The sequence below is a fragment of the Cheilinus undulatus genome, linkage group 12 (assembly GCF_018320785.1).
Source record: "Cheilinus undulatus linkage group 12, ASM1832078v1, whole genome shotgun sequence".
Lineage (NCBI taxonomy): Eukaryota > Metazoa > Chordata > Actinopteri > Labriformes > Labridae > Cheilinus > Cheilinus undulatus.
Genome location: NC_054876.1, coordinates 31,563,749 through 31,586,331, shown reverse-complemented (window position 1 = coordinate 31,586,331; position 22,583 = coordinate 31,563,749). Strand labels below are relative to the sequence as shown.

The following is a 22,583-nucleotide window of genomic DNA, read 5'->3' as shown; positions in this document are numbered from 1 at the left end:
CTCAAACTTCAGTATAAAGGAGCAATGAGTCCTTTCACACTGTGAAACCGAACAAATTGAAAAGACTCAAAATATTTATCATAATTGATTGAAGCTTTTAAATGGTGGAAAAACATGTTTTGAGTATGACTCAAGTCAAAACATAAAATTACATGTTTCTCATCCACTGCAATTCCTTTCACAAAGTAAACTAATTTGATAGACTACAAGTAACAAAGACTCAAAGATGCACTTGAACCAGAATTGCTCTTCCACAGAGTTCAGTACAATGACCTTGGTATGCTGATGCTGGTCCCCAGATGGGGGAACTGATCTAACTGAGTGGGTAACTTCACTCATGGTGCAAAAGTGTCTGTTTCCAAAAGACATTCCAGGAAAACTGTGCAGATTAAGGGATGATTCTCAAGGACAATGACAAAAAAAGTAACTAGAGTGATCAAGTACTGTTTAATTGAAACAACAAGTGTAATCCTTCAGCTCAGAAAAATTGAGCCAAAATTGCTATTTTGGATTTCTAGGATGACTCAACTCATTTTTAAAAACCGTTTACTATTCGGTCTAACAGTGCAGGGCATTTTTCAAGCTCTAAATTGGTGCTTTTTGTACTCTTGGCCCCTTTTTTTCATTCTAAATGCTAATCTTGATTACTGAGTTGCTCCATGTCTCCCGGGGCTCATGAAATTGTCTTCCTTTGGTAAAGACGCATATCTAAAAACAACCTAATGAAGATTAAAGGATTGTCTTCGTAATTCTTTCTAAGCAAGGCAAAATCTTTGCTACTTTTCAATAGATTTTTTTTTAAACAACGCAATCAGGTATTGTAACAATGAGTAGCATCAAAAAATACCAAAGCTTTGCAGAAGTACATTAGTATATTACCAATGAATTGGGCAATTGAAACAGTGTGCAGGAGTATGCCAGCATGTTTTGTAAATTGAAAACAAGGCATTACCTAATATTAGAAGCTTGGGGCCGTAATTGTACTGCCTTAGCGTCAAAACCAATCCATGTTGCCTTTTAATAATAATTACATTTTTAACTAGAATTCTACTAAAGTCTAAAAATTTGTTACGGTGACACTGACAACCCTAATTCTTTGTTTGCTACCATTACAGAGTCATATTACATACTCTTTTCCACTTACAGCTGTCAACTGTGTTATTTCAAACATAATATTTTGTATAATAGTCACTTAAACAATTTGCAGCAGGAATTAAGTTAACCTATGAGGGCATAAAATTACCCTGCTTGTTCTTAATCATCATTTCTAAACCACTTCCTCTTTAATGCAATTGAGAGGCAGACTTTTATTCTGAAAACTCATGTGAACCCACGCTTGTTTGGCTCAGTTCGGGCTGGATTAAGGAGCAGATGGATTGGCAGCAGTTCTCTCCACCGGTCCTGATGAGAGGAGAGGAGAATAATCTTCAGGTTACAGCACAGATGCCAGATTATCTCTCAGTGCAGACAGGCGAGGTCTTTATCTTACTGGGTCACTGGAGACCTTCCCATCATGCCTCAGGACTAATGAAACTGAGAGTGTTTGAATAGTGGACTCTGACATTATATTTGAAATGATTAAAATAGAATGAATGATGACTCTTACCTGCATTGAGTGTTAAAATCTGAATATTTTGGGGGCTTTTTAAAAAGTTTTGTCATTGGAGGAGATAAAATTATGACAAACTTAATCTTGATTATTTTTTAATAAATGTTGTTTGGTATAGTGACATTTAAGAGCAGGCATCTAGCTGTCCTCAACTGTATAAGAATTGACATTTTGTTTATCACAATCTGTGTACACTCTGTTAAACGATCTGAACTAATGTGACAATTCAACCTGGACCTCCACCATCCACCAAGAGGCAAACTAACTGATCTCAGAATGACTATTCTGCCTTTACAGGAGTCTGCCGACAGCACTCATATCTCTTCTTTCATTTTTAGATGTATTTTTGGACTTTTTAGTGACTTTATTTTTGACAGTGGATAGATTCGATGGATAGGGTCGTTGTCCTGTTGCATCATCCATCCTCTGTTTTCCTGCAAAATGTCTTGATAAACTTGGGAATTCATTTTTCCGTCAATGACAGCAATCCGTCCAGGCCCTGAGGCAGCAAAGCAGCCCCAAACCATGGCCCCTCCACCATATTTCACAGTTGGGATGAGGTTTTGATGTTGGTGTGCTGTGCCTTTTTTTCTCCACACATAGCGTTGTGTGTTCCTTCCAAACAACTAAATTTTAGTTTCATCTGTCCACAGAATATTTTGCTAGTAGTGCTGTGGAACATCCAGGTGCTCTTTTGCAAACTTCAACATGCAGCAATGTTTTTTTAGGACAGTAGTGTCCTCCCATGAACTCCATTCTTGTTTAATGTTTTACTCATTGTAGATTTGTCAACACAAATGCTAGCATGTGCCAGAGATTTCTGTAAGTCTTTAGTTGACACTCAGGGATTCTTCTTCATCTCATGGAGCATCCTGCGCTGTGCTCTTGCAGTCATCTTTACAGGACGACCATGCCTAGGGTGAATAGCAACAGTGCTGAACTTTCTCCATTTGTAGACAGTCTGTCTTACCGTGGACACATGAACATCAAGGCTTTTAGAGTTCCTTTTTAACCCTTCCCAGCTTCATGCAAGTCAACAATTCTTGATCGTAGGCCTTCTGAGAGCTCTTTTGTCCCAGGCATAGTTCACATCAGGCAAAGCTTCTTGAGAACAGCAAATTCAAAACTGGTGGTGTGTTTTTTATAGGGCAGGGCAACTTTAACCAACACATCCGATCTCATCACATTGATTGGACTCCAGGTTGGCTGACTCCTGGCTCAAATTAGCTCTTGGAGAAGTCATTAGCCTAGGGGTTCACATACTTTTTCCACCTTGCACTGTGAATGTTTACATGTTTTGTTCAATAAAACATGAAAACATATGATTTTTTGTGCAGTATTAGTTTAAGCAGACTGTATTTGTCTATTGTTGTGACTTAGATGAAGATCAGAACACATTTTATGACCAATTTATGCAGAAATCCAAGAAATCCCTAAGGGTTCACATACTTTTTCTTGCAACTGTATATGAATAACACTGCAGGGAAATTAAAGTATGTTAAAGTAAATCTTTACGCGGATGATGCAGTATTATTTTGCTCAGCACCCTCACACTGTTTCAATCTGATTTCAATGTATTCCAGCTGTTTCTAATTGATCCTTAACTAATGCTTAACCCCAGTAAGACCAAATATATTATTTTGTCAAGGCAGAGCACTGACCATCTCAATACCACCTTGTACACATTGAATAATGTAAAAATTAAATGCGTTCAACAATTTATGTATTTGGGTATATGGCCAGATCAAGATCTATCTTTTAGGTCTCACATCTCAAATTTAACGAGGTGACTAAGACGGCAACTTTGTTTTCTGTACAGGAATAAATCCTGCCTTTCAACAAGCAACAGAAAAATAATCTCTAGACAACAATATCACCAGTTTTAGACAGCACAGTATTCTGTTTATTTACAGAGCACTCATGGGTAAACTCTCTCCTTACCTGACTACTCTCCTGTCTATTAATAGCTTATCCCATACTACCAGATCTCAGAACTGGATCACTTTAAAAACACCAAGGTTAGGAACTGAACCTACATACATGGCCCTCTATGGTATCATATGGTGTTTTAAAGAGGTTGTATCTGAACTATTAAAGGAAGGTGGTTGCAACTGCTTTAAAATGTGGTTTATTAACCACCAGACATGGGTTACAATTATGAATATATGCTTATAAATGTATTTGTTTTCACAGTGTGTTTCTTGTTCTGTCTTTTATTGTATTGCTGCAGTGCACCCCTGGATGAGAGACCTTGGTTGCAGTGGGTTCTCCCTGATAAATGAAGGATATATATATATATATATATATATATATATATATATATATATATATGAAATGTATCCTTTTAAGGCAAATTTGGTCTTATTTCTAATTATTTTTCCATAAAGGGTTACGAACTCTTCTCTCTATAAAGGCTTCTTCTATTGAAATGTTTGTTCAGTCATCCACTGCTTTTTATCCTGTTATTTCATTATTCCTAAAATTCAGGACCATGCATTGTGCTCTAGGACTGCAATTCAATCTGCAAAAGCATGTGGCATAAATCATTTTGATTTGATCAAGTGAATGTGATCCTCCTCTATGAAGAGGTTGTGATGTGTATAGAAATCTATCTTTGAAGGGAGGAATTCAGTTTCTTACGAGTCTCAGTGTTGCACAATAGATAATGATCCCATGTGGTTAATGATGAGAGACAGTAATAAATGGTTGCATGGACACAAAACTAAATTTAGAAAATTTATTTTAACATAAAAATGATAATACTCCACAGTTTTATTTACGAGCACAGTTTTCAAAGTACAAAGGGGAGCAGTCAGAGGGGTTTCTCACAGGATTTGCCTCTGCGGCCAGGTGATTGTACCTCACAGTCTGAACATCCTTACTGGGCCACAATCAGCAGCCAGTAAGCTAAAATCTAAAAACTCAGCATCAGAAGAAGACAAGGGTAAAAAAAAACATCCAAAGTGTATTGTTTCCCTCCACTCCACTCACACTCTAACCGGAGTAGCTCACAGATTTCATCCTCACAGTTGGGTATTAAGTGCATGTTCAATACATCCATTAAGGTGCGCACGACTGTGTTGATCTCAGCAATCAGCGTGGTGTTGTGATGACAAAGTGAAACAGCACAGCCTGGTGGATAAAGGAAGAAATGCAGAAGAGGAGAATGCACTAAGGATTGATGCCATAGCTGAGAGAGAAGTCTTTGTGTTTGCAATGCTGCTGGACATGACAAAATGTATAAAATGGTGCTGGAGAAGATATATGAACCAGAGAATAAGGTTAACGGCATGACTGATTCTTGAAGTAACAGTACAGTCACTAACATGGCTCTTCCTGAATACGTTCTTTCAAAACAAAGAAAATTCAAGTAAAACAGGATTGTTGTAGGAGTTTTATGCTATTATCAAAGACCTGGAGCATAAAGGAAGCATGGCCTGTGGGGCAAAGAGGGTCCTGTATATCAATAACCTTAATCAAATCAGTTCAAAATACCAATGCCTTTATATCTGATTGACTTAAGTAAAGAGTGGACATTCATGTGAAGTGCACAAGCCTGTTTCTGGCACATGAAAAGATGTAACACTGGGCAGCTGATTGTGGTGTAAACATTACAAATACAGTAAAAAAGGCAATTAAATAAGAATAGGTAAACTATCTGTAGTCCAAACTCTCTTTAAAAAGGATATGCAAGGAGACAAAAGTGAGCATCAAAACATTTCATACAAGAGGTTAACGGCACTCTATCGTACTTTGACTATACACCGATGTGCAGCTCATAATAATTTAAAACAATTCAAAAGCACAATAAAGCTAGTTGGATCTCACCATCTTTTTTTTACACAGCAGTCGTTAAGCCAAAAGAGCCCCTGAAAAGAAGTCAGTAACACACAGCCCTTTGAGTGTGAAAATACAAACACGAGTTTCGAAGTCGGAAAAATAGAACACCCACATTCCTGTGTTGAAAAATAGACATTTTTTGGCCACAAGGTCACAGTTTAGTGAGGACGTCACTTCATGACAGCGTGTCCACAGTACAGTAGCTGCCGAGAGTCTCTGTATTGGTGCTGTTGTGTACTATACGCACTTATACACACTGGCGTGTACATGCAGTCAGAAAATACAATGCAGCAGGTGTGCGTCATGCCTGGGTGCTTGTCCAAAACAGTGAGGATTTTATGTTCTTTATTGATCAGGAATCTCGTCTAATGAAGGTGAGCATGTTTGCGTTATTGAAGAACTTTAGGATTGTCAGAGGAAAAGGGAAGATGCAAGAGGGTTGCGTTTAAATACAAGGAAGAAGGCTGAGGTTTCATACTTTTTGTACACTGTTTTTCCCCTCTGAATGCCACATATTTAAAGCTTGCATTTAATCTCTCCAATGCTTTCTTTCTTCGCCTCTTTCCCAATCAGAAAACGTCACTGTTGCACCCACTGGCAAAGTCCTCCCGCCTCACCCAGATGACGTCATGGTCTTTGTTTGTGGCTCCCTCCACAGCACACTGCTTTAGAGGGGTGAGCTTCACACTCGGGGCTGCACAGTGGGAAAGAGAGACACCACAGGAGGTGAAAGAGTCCACAGAGCCTGTGTCATCACTGTGCTTTATTTGATTAACTTCACCCTCCTGCATCCTGCCCTGCATGATGCCACTTACAGTCTCTACTCCTCTGTTCAAGTCCAGTCCCTGCATCTTGCCGTCCAGCTTCGAAGGTTCTGCAGACGCGGCCCTAACGGACTTGCAGTACTCGTCATCGTCGCTCAAAATGTCCGTCTCCTTCACCTGCCCCAAGTCAATGACCTCACCGTGGTCTTCGTAACGAGCCAGGTCAAACTGCTCCTCCACCCATCGGTCCGTGTCCTCACCATGAGGTTTGTTGGACTGAAGATGAGCATGCTGGGAAAGAGGTGGTTGCGAGGAAGGGTCTGAATCGCTGCTGTTGTTGTTATTGCCGTGGAAAACGAGATCAGTATCAATAGTAAAGCGGTTCCTCACCAGCTTCCTGCGAGCCAGCATTCGTGAGGGAGCTGATGCTAAACAGAAAAAAAAAAAAAAAAGATAGTGTCATGCAAAAATATAAGCCTTAGTATTTAAAGGCCCAATTTACATCGTGCATTTACATGATCCACCAATTCTGTACCTTACTGAACCTAAATAGAGCATGCTTTATCCAGTATTTTGGGTGAATTCCCCTTTACTTCGCAAACTTTTTTTGCACACAATGCCAATGACATGACAAATAAAAATAACAGATTATTTTTGTGTGTACTGTTAAAGAAGATTTAAAATTAAGAGTAGATAATAATTTAAAGTGGCTGAGGGCACATTTTCATACACTATACCAAACAAAGGTGGACAAATGCTTCACAAACAGCCCAAATGTGGCTCAAGCATGACTGTATTTAAGATGGACATGACAGTTTCCTGCAAAATTGAGGCCAAACATTTGGAACTCCCCCTTGTGCCTGGCCTAAGTACACTGTAGGTCATAAGTTTCACTGTCATCTTAACAGATGGAACATGGGTAAAAACATCTTAAAAGACATATCAAATACGTTTTTCTTAAAAAGGATTTTCGCTTTCAAAAAGCAAATCGAGCTGTTCAATGTTTGAGTGGTCACTTTACTGAGACATTTAGTTTTAACCAGTTATTTGATTCTGAAAATAGAGGGTAAAACATGATTGACAGCTCTGACAACAAATGAGGCTCCTGAAACGTGTGCGCAGGAAAAGTAGATTAGAAAAGTAACGGTGAGAGAAATCCCAACAAACAGAAAGCCAAGAGTCAAACTTTCCATAACCATGGGTGCCAGTTTAGCCAAGTGGGTAGAGCAGGCGCTGTAGTGGCAAGATCTGTTCCCAGTCTCGGCCCTGTTTGGTGCATGTCTTCCCCCTACTCTCTCTCCCCGTATTTTCTGTCTCTCTTCAACTATCCTGTCTAAATAAAAGCAAAAAGCTCCAAATATAATCTTAAAAAACTTTCCATAACTGTAAGTGTCCATTTTAAAAAGGGCACAGGAATCTGTTCTGATCTGATCTGACCTTAAGTGATCTTTGGCCTTTCATTGGTAAGTTAAAGGAACAGTATGTAGAATTTTCAAACTGAAAAGTCTAAAGTAAAATGACTGAGCTTGTGTCATACAAAGTCTGAGAAATCCTTAATTCTCACAGCTGTAATGGGATGACATGTACACTGAGGACTGCAGGCAAAATCTTCATGCCATCCCAGAATGCTTTGCCAGTAGCTTTTGGCACACCAGAGGAAGACTGAACAGGGACGGACACTTTTAAACAGACTTTCTCCATCATTATGTTGGAAATTCATCAATGAAATGAAATGAAAACAACGGTTCACTTAACTACACCTTATGCAGGGTAGTCTTTTTCTTAGTAAAGGGGGATTTACATACTGTGCATTTAACAATAATAATAGCTTTATTTATGGAGGCTAGAAAGAGATGTCAAAACTACAGTAGAGTCTGCTTCATTACTCTGGTTCCAAAATTATATAATCAGTTTAATTTGTCAACGTGTGTCACTGGGATTTTTTGTCTTCACTTTCGTACAACAGGAGGAGATGGAGATGCCCTGTCCATCTTTATATACAGTCATTAACCTGAGTAATTGGATCTTAATGTGTCCTCCGTGAATCTTGTGGGAATTTAAATCTGTGCTTAAAGGTGCAGTGTGTAAAACTGAATATTCACCACATCTAACAGCCAGATTCTAGATCACATTGCTCACTTTTTGTTGTAACTGTGGCAATCAGTGGTATTATTAAAAAATGTGCATCTTTTATTTGGTTCTTTCTGTGGTACTATAGAAACATGAAAGATGGAGAAATCAAAGATGGGGAGTCCATGGAGGAGACACTCCCTATGTATGAACAAAAGGCTTATTCTAAGTGAAAAAATAAAATTGTGTATATTCAGGGGATTTAACACTAATTTATAATTATTTTGTTAATTTGTTTACCAAGTTTGTTCAGCTAAATGTTAGGGAGCTAAATATTGCACACTGTACCTTTAAGTCTATTTGTGATATGATCAGTCTGGTTACATGTTAGTAGTAGGTATCCACAGTCGTTAGTCTGTAGAGTTACAGCCACTGCATGCAGGTTCATTGTTCTTTTGTTAGGACGGTACATTTAGAGGATAAGTAGTCATACCCGCTCTGTTCATGGAGGGTCGTGCCCCTTTAAGAGCACACAGACGTTTGCCTCCAAATGGGACATACTGCTGGTTTGGGGGCAGAGACTCTGTCTTAAGAAGCTGACGCCGCTGCTTCTCTCGAAGGATGGAGTGGACTGCTTTTAGTAAGTCCTTCTTACTGTCTGGAGAACTGAAAATTATAGAAAAACACACGGTAGATTTTTATTATACTGAAAAGGGTCTTTGGGCCATGCTGTATACTTTTTCCACATTTTTTGTGCCCAAATGAAGAACTATTAAAAATGGAAAGTTCATACCTGCAGCACAACTGGAAGGTTCTCTCTGGTCTCCCTTCAGATTCTGATCTTGTGTGGACTATCTCACACACAGCCGTGCCCTCTGAATCTGAGTGAAGAGAGATGTGATCCACATTTAAAAAGCTTCCAGTTAATTTCCATCATCAATACCTTTCCCCTTAACAACAGGCCATTAGGCAGATAAACGATAACACTTGAGCCGAGCTGCCAGAGGGTGATTTAAGGTTCATCAAGTCAAGGATAGAAGGTGAAGAAAACAGCATGCAGACCTGCGAACACCCATTCGTCTGCTCTGTTTGCAAAGGTAATCGTTTATTGTCTGCTGGAGAGAAACCTTCAGTGGACTCCAGAGGCTTTGAAACGACTGCAGAAATTATTGAGTCATACTGAGAAACCACCTCTGAGGATTGGATGACAGACCGTCTCACATGCAAATGATGTTTGCTATGACCTTGACATAAAGAGGAAGGATACATTTCTTTCTCAGAGAACAATATGTTGCACCTGAAAATCTTGTTGAGGTATGACCAAAATTCAAATGAAAATTTAAGTTAAAAAAATTGAATGTTTTTGTTTACTTACTCTAGCTAACAGCAGATATTTGGTGACGGTTCAAACAGTATTCTCAGACAAATGAATAATTTTGGGGAGCAAACCGTAACACATGAAATAATCCAAACTTCTTTCATTAGTGTTTTTCCACTGAGCAGACTTTCATTACAGACATCTGGCTGGCTGACAATAAATTTTGCGGTCCATGCTTCCCTGGCAAGACAATTTATTGTCTCCACATGGCATCAGAAAGAGCTTTGGTTAAACGTTTCTTGTGTCTTGTCAAAAATTTCAGACTAATTGCAGGATAATCAAAAATGTTTTTCTGCAAGAATTTAATAATACGGGTCATTTATTCCAACTGTGATTCTGATTCAGAGTCTTGAGCTTTGAAAACCTTCAAAAGGAGGATAATTTCACTGTTATTTACCATTTATGTCAACTGATCCACCACTTTGGTATGTTTTCATGTGTTGTCAAATCACTGTAGTTATTTTTATCAACAAGGTTAGGACAGAAAATGTGATAAAATGACACGACATTGGTGTGAAATTGAACAGACACTAGCTTAAAAATCCCTCAAACAGGCACCCTAGAGTCCAAACCATCTTCAAGGTGCTGATGGCACCTGAAGGAACACTGATGCAAGACTGAAAATTGCATTCACCGGGTGACACTCTTAGAATAGACCTACTTGCAAGGTTGCGGACTTGAAGAGAGTCTGTTGCAATCATGTGACGGAAACGGAAAGGATCCCTGTCGTCATTCACAGACGTACGGTGAGATGCACCCTGGAGACAGAGGAGAGAGAGAGTTCGGTATCTACTGATTTACTGCTGCAATACGTCTACAAGACAGCAGGGAGTGCAAGAGCACAATGACAGAGAGGGTTTAGCAGACAACCTTCATCTGTGCTGCACTAGAAAAAGTTTGGAGTGTATGACAGTCTCTATTTCATTCAATGCCATAAACTTTCTTTCATTCACTCACTTTGAACAGAAATTCAGAAAAACAGTACTTACAATCTTTTTCCTGTGCTTGGAGTTTTCTTTGTACACAAATACAACCGCTGTTTTGAACACTAAATGAAAAATAAAAGGAAAAATGAAAGAAACCATTAGGAGGGTCTGGATTCCTTCATCACATGCATGCAACACATCTCAAACCCAACTGAGTCAATGGATGCTTTTAGTTACAGCTGTGGAGGAAACGACAAGATAAAAACGGACCATAGTCACGTTATTGCATGCAGATTTAAACCACTTCCACTCTCTGAGGCCTAACAAGGGAAAGCCCTTATAGCACGTTTATGTAAAATTCATAACCAAAGGTGTCTGAGTGGGGGGACATTTTAAGACTCAGTGACACCTCACTGTGAGAGAGAACTTCATGTACTTATGTGAGCTGCACTTCATATGAAAAGGAAAAAATAACACAAAGATCCCTTGTGTTACATTCGACTTAGTTTGGCTTTTATCAAATTTTCTTCCATACAACAGGGAAAAACACCAAGTATTTCAGCATTATGTGGAGTAGAGTGCAGTTCAAAATGCCTGCAAGATATTCTTACATATGATACAGAATGCAGTATTTCTCTGAGGCTTAGAAAAACTTGTCTTTATGCCTGCTTTTTATGGAAAAATAAACATGTTCGTATACAGCGAAACCATCACACAATGTTTCAGTCTTTAAAGCTCTGGGATGAATACTTCACAGATCATCTGTAAAGCTAAAATCCTGCACATGTAACAGGATTTTCAAAGTTATGTAATGTGACAACCAATCCTGAGCATAGAAATGCAAAGAGCCACATTATGAAGTATTTCACAGTTTCAGAGTGAGAGATTTTGATTTGAAAATTAAGAGTGAGACTATAATAAATCAAAGTGCACAAATAAAATAGTTTCTAAGCTATCTAATCTATCTATATATATATAATCAGGGCAGTGAGGATGAGGAGCAGACGCACAGACATCACTGAGCATGTTGGGCTTTTTCCAGAGCATCAGTTTGTAAATGGTTTTACTGGTTAACTGATGATCAATTAAAGTTTTTCTTCTTTTTCTTCCAGCTGTGCATTGTTGTGTGTCCCATAGTCTCTTTTCCTTTCTTGTCTCTCACTGCACCATTTCACTAAGTGCTCACTGAGTGGAGCAGGCTGGCAGTTCCACTTTTTAACAGCTTTTCTCCCTCATTACATCAAAAACAGACATTTTTTTTGAGTAGTCCCACAGTCCCACTCTCAGTGTAATGAGCCGGTCTTGGACTTGCGCATAGAATCTAACCTCTAATTCTAGTTCAGATAATTACCTTTCAATAAGGACCAAGAAAGTTTTTATAGTGTGTGATTTTAGTCCTGTTGCACTTTATTATAGCAACTTTGTTTACTCAGTGTTGGTCCATTTCATTTCACAGTTTAAATTGCTGGTGTCAGGCAGAAACCTTGTATCTCAAAAACCCTTCTTTTCAGAGAATGAAAAAGTGTTGTATCTTTCAGATGATTTAACGATGTATGGACATATTCAGCATCTTTTTGACACTTTTTATTGCTTTAAAATGTGTTAGAACTCTCTGGCAGTTGCAAAGGGTTACAAATAGCACTCATTTATGAAAGAAATAAAATTACACAAAAATGGAGATACAAGGTTTTGGCCCAGTGTCAGATATATATTTATTGCTGTCCTATTTGGGTCCTACTGCACTATAACCACATGTTTACTCAGTATTGGTCCATTTCATATACTTCTGTTTATAAGTTTGTTTATTTCCTTTTGTCATCTTGTTCTTAGTTACACTATGATCATTCTTATCCCAATTGTACTGCTCAGTTCACAAATTTAACAACATTATTGGCCAATCTCTGAGCCTTATATTTTTAAAACATCCTTCCATACTGTTTATAATTTGTACAAAGACATACTTTATATGTATACTATATACATATAAAAAATAAATCTTTATTCTTGCACATATATTCTATAAATTCTCAATGATGATGTTTTGATAGACTTTGCCCATTGTGCTGTCTTCTGACTATTGTTTCTGCTCTTTGCTTTTTCTAACACTGCTGCTCTAAGTTCCTTAAGTTCCTTACCCTTGTGCCCCCTTGGGACTAATAAACTTTTGTGAGCTGAATTGAGTTAAACAGAATACAGATAATACTGACATAAAAATCCTACAAACAGAATTTCATTATCTGGGCTGTAATGTAATCCAAATTCCACTTTTCTCCTCACCAAAAGCAGCCAGATCAGGGTCTTTTTTGCTTTTAACCAAAGATGCTGGAGGATTGATCCACATTACAGTTGAATGGAGCAAAAGGTCTCCCATGGAAAGATCGGCCACCTGAGAGAAAGAGAAATAATAACACACCAAGTAAAAATACGGCGACTGGAAATTTTATTTGATTCAGGATGGATTTATAAAATGTGTATCATCACACTCACTTCTTTTTTAACAGAAGTCTGTTCATTGATGAGCTGGTCAAAAACGCCTCCGTACTCCTCATGAAGTTTCTGCATTTCATTGATGTGACTCGCAACTTTGTTCATTGCCTTCATTGCAACTGCAATCAGAAGAAAAAGTTATTTTCTTGTTTACTAGTCACATTATCGACAGCACCATAGGTTTAGGGTATAAATGACATTACATAAAAAAAGAGGCTAGCTTACCATCCAGGTGGTAGTGTTCCTCACTGTCCGGATCAGTGAGGGAGTAAAGCTCCCTCAGCAGCAGGGGGTACTTCAGGACCCTCTGAATAGGTTTGATCAAGTACGACTCCAGAGTGGAGGAATGTTGCTGTCGGGGGTTTCTCACGGCCAGGAAAGCTTTGAAATCTGGGTCAGTCTTCGCTGTAGGGAGAAATATACAAAATCCTTATTATCTCATGCATTCATTGAACAACTTACTTCCTGTAGTATGCTATGCCTCCAGCTATTTCTTGCCAGAAATGGTACAGAACAAACTTATGATAATCGAGAGAGTAATGTTTTTACCTTTAGCCAGCACCTTTGGGACTTTGGTGTGGCTAGCACAGAAGGCGCTGTAGATCTTGAAGCGATCAGCGTAATACAGGAATGACCCGCCCAAAGAGAAGAGCACTTTCTGTGGAAATGAACAAGCATGTCAAGTTCTCACAGTGGAAATCAGCAGTCTTAACTGTTTTTGACCTTGTTAGAGTAAAATTTGAACACCAGCTTTTGTTTTTGTTTGGCTCTAGAGATCAACAGTTCCTCACCTTAAACTGCTCCACTCTTTCCAGACACTCCAGATCCGACACCAGCTTGATCCCATCTTCTAGGGTCCGTAGAAACTCCACCTGGAACTCCACCATCTCTCCGAGATTACCAAACAAAACATCCAGCTGTAAAAAACACACAAAGCATTATCCTGACACTGCTGCCAACTCTAATGATTGTTATGTTTAGTATCTCAACAATAATTTATGTATAGTTTGATGGAAATCAGGTGGAAAGTACCTCATCCTGAGTAAGGAAGCTCTCTTTCTGCAAAGGTGTCAGGTAGCAATCTATTAAGTACCTTAAGTCCTGAAAAAAACAGGAACAATGAAATGTCAACTGCCGATCAAATGATGAGGAATGAGTGAGGACCTGCATGGGTGTCTAGCTGTTTAATGTGAAGTTATTACTAAGGGTTTCAAACAACAAAAACAAATCCGCTTCCACAAGTATAAACATAACTCAGATGACTTAAGAATCAGCTCAACTGTCTCACCGCTAACAACATGAGTTTAGTATATTCTTAAGCAAAAGTGTCCATTTTCGCTCCACAGATAAAGATATGGATAGATGACTCACTAGTTACCGATTCTTGCAGGGTCCGAAACAATTTAAAAGCACCTACGAAGAGCTCACACTGACCTTGACATAAGTCTTCTCCGTCTCCACCAGCTCATTGATGACTTTGCGGAGCTTGTCTGCGTGGGAGAGCTGTCTCTGAGTGGCGGTTGATACTGTGGGTGGTAGAGCTGACACAGGACTCGGAGAAAGGGATGATGAAGATGACGATGAGGAGGATGATATGGGGCAGTCCAGGGAATTCATGTCATGGAGACTGCGGCAGAAAGCAGTGACCTGCTCTGTGCTCTGCAGACAAAGAGACAAAGAAAAACAAATTAGTTATTGCATTCTTTTTAAGTCAGTCAGTTTCATAATTGCTGCTTTTGTCATATTTCCTCAAAGCGCTTGTTCTTAAGAGGTACAGCTAAGATAACGAAGAAATAAAAATGGAGCACTATCAAACTGCACCATGTCTTCAAAAGAGAAATAAAACCAAAAAAAAACTTCCTCTGCTGCGATTGCAGAAGCGCAAAAACCAGTGTAACCAGTGAAGTGTCTACTTGTGGCTGGCTGCAAAAGCCAAGGAAACTATTACAACCCAGACTGACATACTTTTTTAGACCTTTTTGAGTTGCATGCATCGTTCTTTTGTCCTAATGGTGTAATGGTAACGAGGAATACTGATTAACAAGTGACTAGACCTTCCAGACACAGGTGTCTTCATACAATAATCACTTGAGGCACATTTGCTGCACTCAGGGATCCCCATCTCACTAGTTGTGAGACTACTAGCACCAATTGGCTGGACCTCTATTGAAATAGGTCAGTGACTTTAAAGGAGGTGAATTTTTTTGCAGATAAATTATATTGACCATGATTGATTTATAAACTCAATAAAAGGGTAAAAAATCCAAGGGGGTGAATAGTTTTTATAGGAACTGTTCATATGGCCCACAGAAATAACCAGTAAGGCCCCCTAAAATACTAATTTTTACAGCAGGACAAACTTGTTTACTCCCAGGACAAATAAACTAATTTGGTATCAATGGCTCATTTCTGTTAATTCTGGGGTGAACTTTTTCAAAACTCATCCACTTTGATTTATTAAATCTGAAAGTTAAAAGCTTGCAGGATGAGGAGGATAGCTGAGTAGACTGACAGATGTGTTGTTACTGTTTGCCAGGAGACTTACAGTAAGAACCACCTTAGACCCACCTTTTCCCCTTTAAAAGTAATGTGAGGAGAGCATTTCTAATATGGCAACTGCAATTGTTAGGCCTTAAATGCCTTTTCATCATCACTAAATTTATACCCATGTCTGTCTAAAAAAGACAAGACTGAAAAGGCCTTTTCCACCCCCAGTAATGTTGTTATAGGTTCATGCAACAAACAGGTAAAATGTACACTCAATTAAACATACAGTACATTCTTTGGAAACCTGCCATAACAACACCCTCCAACATCACATGAATCAAAAATACCAAGCATGAGTAGACCTGTCAGCTCTAATGTTTAAAAGCTCCCTTTCTGGCTAAACAGACTCATTCAAACTGAAATCGCTTGGTGGATGAGGGTCAATAACTTCTCATAAATGCTCAGATGAATCATCTTTAATGAGCATGATTTTGTAAAGAATCAAACCCACACAGGTAAGATTGAAAAGTAAGGATCAGGAGGTTGCCTCCACATTTCACTGTTTCTTTCATAGTCCCAGGGCTCTGCAGGAGAGTGCAGCAGTTAGTGGGCACCAGAAAAAGAAGAATGGAGAGAAGCGGCTCAAATAGGTCATCATAAGTAAGAGGTGGGATGTAATACTGCAAATCTGAAATGTTTTCCGAGTGACACCGCAATGCTGGTTTCCACAATGCCAAAACAATCAATAATCTCTTTCTATGTCTGCAAATGCAAACCAATATTTGACTTGTTATGATCAGAAATTCCACTATTCCTGGATTCAGATCAAACACTTCCATGTTTTCCTTTGCCAGTCAAGTCCTGGCAGGCTGCAGCAAAGACTGTGAGGTAGTGAGAGATGGAGGGAGAGAAAGAGTTATGCATTTATACCCTTTCACTGACTCCACTCAGCGAGAACTGGTGGTTTAAAAAGACAAGAAACAGAATGAATGAGCTCAGCCCACACACAGAGCATTAATGTAAGGGACTGATACTCCATTTAATGTAACTTAAGCAGGCAGGACAAATAATGCACGCCTACTTCTACTAAACTTTGCAATCATCTTAAACTAAACAATAAATGGCTTAAAAAACAGTAAAGCTTGGAAAATGAAAAGCAATGACTTAAAAAGACAGGAAAATTACCAGACTTTTGGTTTCTTATGGAGATGAAAAGAAAGAAAAAAGTATGATGGCATGCCTGCAGAGTAGCATAACTCAACACAGCGAGTCACTGCAGTTACTTCTTTGTAACAGGAGGATAGAGGCCAAAATGTGTATCCATGAAAACATGCCACAAACACAATCTTATTTTTTCAGACATTATTCAGATTGGTGGTAACAGCACTTCAAATTCAATCAGGTGGAAACCAAAGCATTCAGGTGTACTGTTAAAATGTACATTGCACATCCATCTCTCATCTGTCTGCGATGGGTTGAGGTGTTTTATCAGTTGTTATCTGATCTGATTTGCAGGCAGCTGGTCAGATGGGGACACGGCTTGTCTTTGCAGATTTCATGGTTCGTCTCCTGTTGGACTGCGGCGATGACAAACACAATTTTCCATTGTGGTTTCCAAACGAGTTTGACAACGCTGCTAGGTACACAGACACACATGATTTGACACCTGTGCTGATAATGAAATTTGGGTAAAGATAAACTCCTGTCCTAAGTAGAGAAAAAAACAACACAATAGCTCTGAGGCACATCATGCAAGCAAAAAAAAGAATCTGTTATCAAAAATCAAAACACTATCTAGTCTAGTCATCACATTTACAGAGATTAATATCAACATCAACATATATAATCTCAGATTTAATCACAGTCAATCTCCCCTTTTGATGTATCTTGAAGTTCCACTATTTTGCATTTAAAATTGTTTAACTTTGGATTCTCATCTGTCTAAAGCTAAGGGTAAATGGCTTCCCATTTGGATGCAGACCTGCTTTTATTTTGAAAGAAAATAGGAACATTGGGTAGATTAAAGATTATGACGTGCTTAAACAGGGAGAAGAAACTCTCCTGTAGCTTGTGTTAGAAACTAACACGAGCTACAGATGACCTTTGGCTTGTCCACTGAGCTGTCTGAGGTTTTTAAGTGAAATGTGACATTAGGGAGCAGCGATGGACTGATTTTACATCTCTGTGGCCACAAGAAAAAGTGACAATGGCTTAACTGAAAAGGACAATAAAGCATGGGATTAATCAATAAGAGTGACACACTGAGAACAAAATACGGTACAGACTAGGGCTGGGCAATTAACTGAAGTTTAGATAAAATCACAACATGGCCTGCTGCAATTTTCAAATCAAAGAAGCTGGAATATCTTTTTTAAACTAAAATGTGTGTCAAAATAACAGTTTAAAACCTTTATTCCTGTAGAGATGTTACACCATACACATCATACAATGTGACACATTTTTAGAAAAGTTAACAATAAATCCTACTTTTGTCAATTTTTATGTTTTTCTTAATCAAAAAGAGAATGACATAAGAATGATCACTCCCTTCAATGCAACAATTCATATCATTATTTGCAGCTCTAAGGCCACCAGTTAACATGGTCACTTTTTGAAACATAACACCTGCTCTCCTACAGCATCATCACCAGCAAAGGCTTTAAATTCATGACCATGTTTCTACTGACGAGTTTTAGACAAAATAAAAACGTTTCCTGTCTAAGCCTACGTGACTTACTCATATTTATTTTGCAGGTTAAGCATGTTATTGCTTTCTTTAGTATTATTATTGTAGTTAGCTGATTTAAAATTCTACAAAACATGCTATGAAAGCATTATCTTGACCACATTTTATTTAGCTTTTTAATGTCAAATAATAACAAATAAAATATAATAATAACAGCCCCTTATGCACAACAGACTGGTGCAATGAAAAAATGAAAAAAATCCCCTCTTTATTATGGATAGAGAGTGTAGTTGGAATCAGGAATTGTTCTGAACTGAAAACAAATTCTGAACTGAATTGTGTGCCTCAGAACCCGAATCTAATTATATCATTGGAGATTTAAAGATTCACATCTCTAGCACTAATCATGGACCTTGGCTAATAACAGTTGCAGGTCACATATTTTACCCTTTTAAGGCAAGTTTATTTTGGTCTCAGAGGTCCCAAAACATGCCTGTGAAGTTCATTTCTGTAAAAAACCCTCTGTTTCAGCCCTGCTCAGAAGGAGCTGTTACTGTGCCTGTGGCTTTAAATTTTAATGAGCTGCCTGACTCCGCCCCTCGCAGGAAATGGATGTGGTTTGGAAGATATGGCTCTCCTGATCCTCCTCTCAGAGGATCAGGAGAGGAGGGCGGAACTTTTTTCCAAGCGGGGTGGGACAACCAAACCTGGGGGCGGTGCTAACTCCCCATGTGACATCATGAGGAGAAAATCTGAGAACAGCTCGGTTCAGCACACATTTTCTGACAGAATGGATTTTTCTGATTCTTGGGGGGACTGTGGACAAACCAGGGGCACATATATATGTTAGAAAAGCCTGAAAAGGTGTATATGGCATAATGTGTGACCTTTAATGCAACAACTGTTTATATACAAAAGTATGATTGACTTAAATGATTTAGAATCTGTTTTTTTTTAATCATTTGTATGATAAAACACACAACCAACTTAACCTTGTGTTTTAGTGCAAAATCAATATACAAAGAAATAAAAAATAAAAAGTCATAAAACAGAAATACTCTGACCAAAAGAGAACTTAAATACAAAAAAACCCCACCTCCACCAAAAAATAACAACAAAATAAAATCTGAACAACATATGAAGAAAATGAAATGTGCAGCAGAGGAGCTGTGCAAGTATCTGCATGAATGAAATGTGTTATTTCAACTCATAGTTGTCATTTTGTTGGGACAAACTCTCTAAACATGGAGGATCTATGTGCACGCAATTAATAATGCATACTACATTCATGCCAGTGTATATCTATGCACAAAGCAGCAGAGTATTGACAATGCGGCCGCTTGTATGAGAGGGTGCACCCTTGGGCAGTCAGAGGGGTTGGAGACAGATGGAGCATTGACAGAGATGGATGACAGGAGATGGAGGGACAGGTTGGGGAGAGATGGCTGAATGATATGTTTTTCACCACTGCTGATGAAGAAGTGAAAGGATGAGATTTTGCCAACCTTTTGAACCTTAAACTTACAGATGAAATAGTACTTAAACATGGATATCAACAGTTAAGACAATCAATGTTGCAGCCAAATGTTAACAACTGCACTTTATAACATTTATGGAAACTGCTGGATTTGTAATACAACAACAAGTTTCACAACACAACACAACAATGTTTCGTCTATTTGATTAACATATAAAAAGTCTTGAGTTTTTGAGTGCGATCACATAAATCTTGCACAGATTTAATGGATCTGCCTCTAACCTTGGCACTGCCATCACATGATCACTGACCTCTGCAGAATCATTTCCACAGCACGATCGATCACACAACCCACACACACAAATGCTCACCAGCTGTAGCATATCATAAATAGATTCGGTGGAGTTTTTGGAGTTCCTGTTCCTCCTGAAAGCCGACGACATGCTCGCAGGTCCAACAGGGTTCAACGACAGGTCAGTTGTCTGTTTCCTGTCTGTTCTTTAGTCTCCATTTCTCTGTTCCACTCTGAAGAAACTGTTTCTATCATCCAAAAGATGCTACTGGAGATCTGTGCAGGATGAACAGATCCTGAAAATTTCCAGCCAAAGTGTTCAAAAGTAAAACTGCTGCTGGTAAATCTTTACAGTCCCAGCTGCACAAACAGGTCATGACACAGACTGAACAGGGCAGACTGCATCAAAAAAAACAGCGCTCCCATATAACTGTGTCCTACAGCATCTATCCAATCTGTCTCTCTCTCCAAATCCCATCGACTGCCTCCGCACGCTCCCCCGTCATCTCTCTTCTCCTGCTGCTCTCTATCTCTGTCCTTGATGCCTGTCTCACTTTAGTCCAGGTGTTTTAGAGCAGCAGCATTAAATAACCAGATCAAACATAACATCCTCATGAGAGAGGGGAGAAATGAGGGAAGGGGAGGAGAGAATAGGAGGTGAGGAAGTAGTGGGTGGCGAGAGCAAAACACTCCAACAGGAGAAGACAACATGCATCTGGCTTTCTCACTCTCTCTCTTCCATAACAGGCTCTCAGAGACTTATGTCACCACACTTGAGATGGACAACAGCCTTATTAAACATAAGGGAAATATGGCATATTATCTCCTGCTTATCTTAAATCCACAAGCCGTCAATTGTACATCAGTAATCAGGAATTCTGGGATCAAAAATCTGGACATCAGTGTGCAATAAAACATTAAAAAAATGCCCTGATTCAGAAAATACCTCCTCCTTAAAGTTGCATAAATCCTACAAACAACATCGGATGCACATCTGACTTAAAGTTCACATTGTACCATAGCAATGGCATCCATAAAGCCTGAAATTCATGTTTCCAGTTTTCAGCCCAGTCAGCGACAGTTTCTGTACCACACCTGCTGTGCACTTGTCATTCCTGAGAAACAAAGATTACACAACATTCAAAAGAACATGACCATGCCTTAATTCTGAGTGATAAGCAGAGCAGAGACATGGCAAAAACGTACACGGATCAGTGAAGATGAAGGGAGGGTTAAGGGATTTTCATCTCATTGTTGAGGGTTTGCTTTCAAATGCTGCCTTCAAAACTATGAAGATATTTACAAGGTGTCATTTTCAAGTTTGGTTTTGATGGTTTGCATAAAATTATGTCAGATAAGCATATTTTTGCAACACAGAGCAACTGATGCAATCCTTAAACTCAAAGCAAAAAAAAAAAAACAGCCTAACAATATAAGCAGCAAATAAACAGAGATGCCCCTCAAAGGGGATACCTTTCTCTCCGGCCAGTCCGACAGAAGCATTTTGAAATCCCAGAGGCAGACCTTTACCCTTTAACACCATCTACTACACCTAAAAACCCCCGTGCAAAACAGACACAAGTACAGTATGAGGGAGGAGCATGGAGGCAAGCACAAACCTGTTCCCACACTCGTCAGCTCAAAGCATGCACAGAAGACCCAGGATAAACACAGATTACACACTTCCACATCATACTCGGCACACAGAATCTTATTACACAGCTTTACACAAACATACACACTAGGTGAAATGTATTCTGACATGAGAAAATAAGCATATGTAGCAGGAAATGGATGTATTTTGGTGGTATGTGCTCATGGTTTGACCCCATTGTTTCCTCAGAGAGAGCAGGCATGTACTTGTCATTTTCAGTGATTACAGAAAGGAGGAATGAGAGGGAGGGAGAGTCTTAAAGTTCAGTTTCATCTGGAATCACAGAAACATGCAAATCCATAAATCCCAATGAGGACTGACGGGATATTCGCCATGACAGAGAGGGAGAGCGAAAGACTTTAATCATTTAATCTGGAGTGAAAGGATGATTATATTTTGACATGAGTCTTCACAATTCTACGCATGAACATTCAGACTTTAAGGCTGTTTGCTATAAGACTGCAGTCAAGGCTAAAGTGAGAGGCAAGAGCAAAGCATTTTCTTTTCCCCAACACTTTCAAGCATCACTAAAAAGAGAAAAACATCTAGTTTTGTAGCTTAAAATATGCTAAATATTGGCAACATCAGAACTTTATACATTCAAAAGATTACAGTCCAAAATTGGTTTAATATTAAAATATTCCAGCCAGTGTTGGTAGTAATTCTTGATCTAGTTCAATCAAACTGCTATTGTTCGTGTTCACAGTCATGATTGTCTTTCTGCAGGCCACCATAGTCAACAAGGTGCTCCCCCTTGTGGATGACAGTGAAACAACAGCAAAGAATGAGAAAGCCAGATAAAGAGTGAGGGAGAAAAAATATATAAAAGGACTGTTTTAGAGCTAAATGTACATTCTAGGGGCCCTGATTGTCTAGTTATGTCCAGCTGCACCATGTACCAAAGATTCTGTCC

The 22,583-nt window shown here is 38.9% G+C and overlaps 1 protein-coding gene across 2 annotated transcripts in view; it reads right to left on the bottom strand.

Annotated features, from left to right (window-relative positions):
- Positions 1-4,332: 4,332 nt before the first annotated feature.
- Positions 4,333-22,583, bottom strand: part of tiam1a (TIAM Rac1 associated GEF 1a) — an 82,889-nt gene continuing 64,638 nt past the window's right edge. Inside the window, exons 18-30 of one of the 2 annotated variants that reach the window (XM_041801932.1) lie at positions 14,509-14,733; positions 14,107-14,175; positions 13,866-13,991; positions 13,624-13,732; positions 13,300-13,479; positions 13,075-13,193; positions 12,865-12,973; positions 10,651-10,709; positions 10,323-10,419; positions 9,077-9,164; positions 8,777-8,949; positions 6,265-6,641; positions 6,016-6,143 (exon numbers count right to left, since the gene is read on the bottom strand). In XM_041801932.1, the coding sequence (XP_041657866.1) occupies positions 6,132-6,143; positions 6,265-6,641; positions 8,777-8,949; positions 9,077-9,164; positions 10,323-10,419; positions 10,651-10,709; positions 12,865-12,973; positions 13,075-13,193; positions 13,300-13,479; positions 13,624-13,732; positions 13,866-13,991; positions 14,107-14,175; positions 14,509-14,733 (1,743 nt within the window). In that variant the 3' untranslated portion in view covers positions 6,016-6,131. Of the gene's footprint in view, positions 6,642-8,776; positions 8,950-9,076; positions 9,165-10,322; positions 10,420-10,650; positions 10,710-12,864; positions 12,974-13,074; positions 13,194-13,299; positions 13,480-13,623; positions 13,733-13,865; positions 13,992-14,106; positions 14,176-14,508; positions 14,734-22,583 lie in introns of both variants that reach the window. The other variant, XM_041801931.1, reaches the window with a different exon arrangement.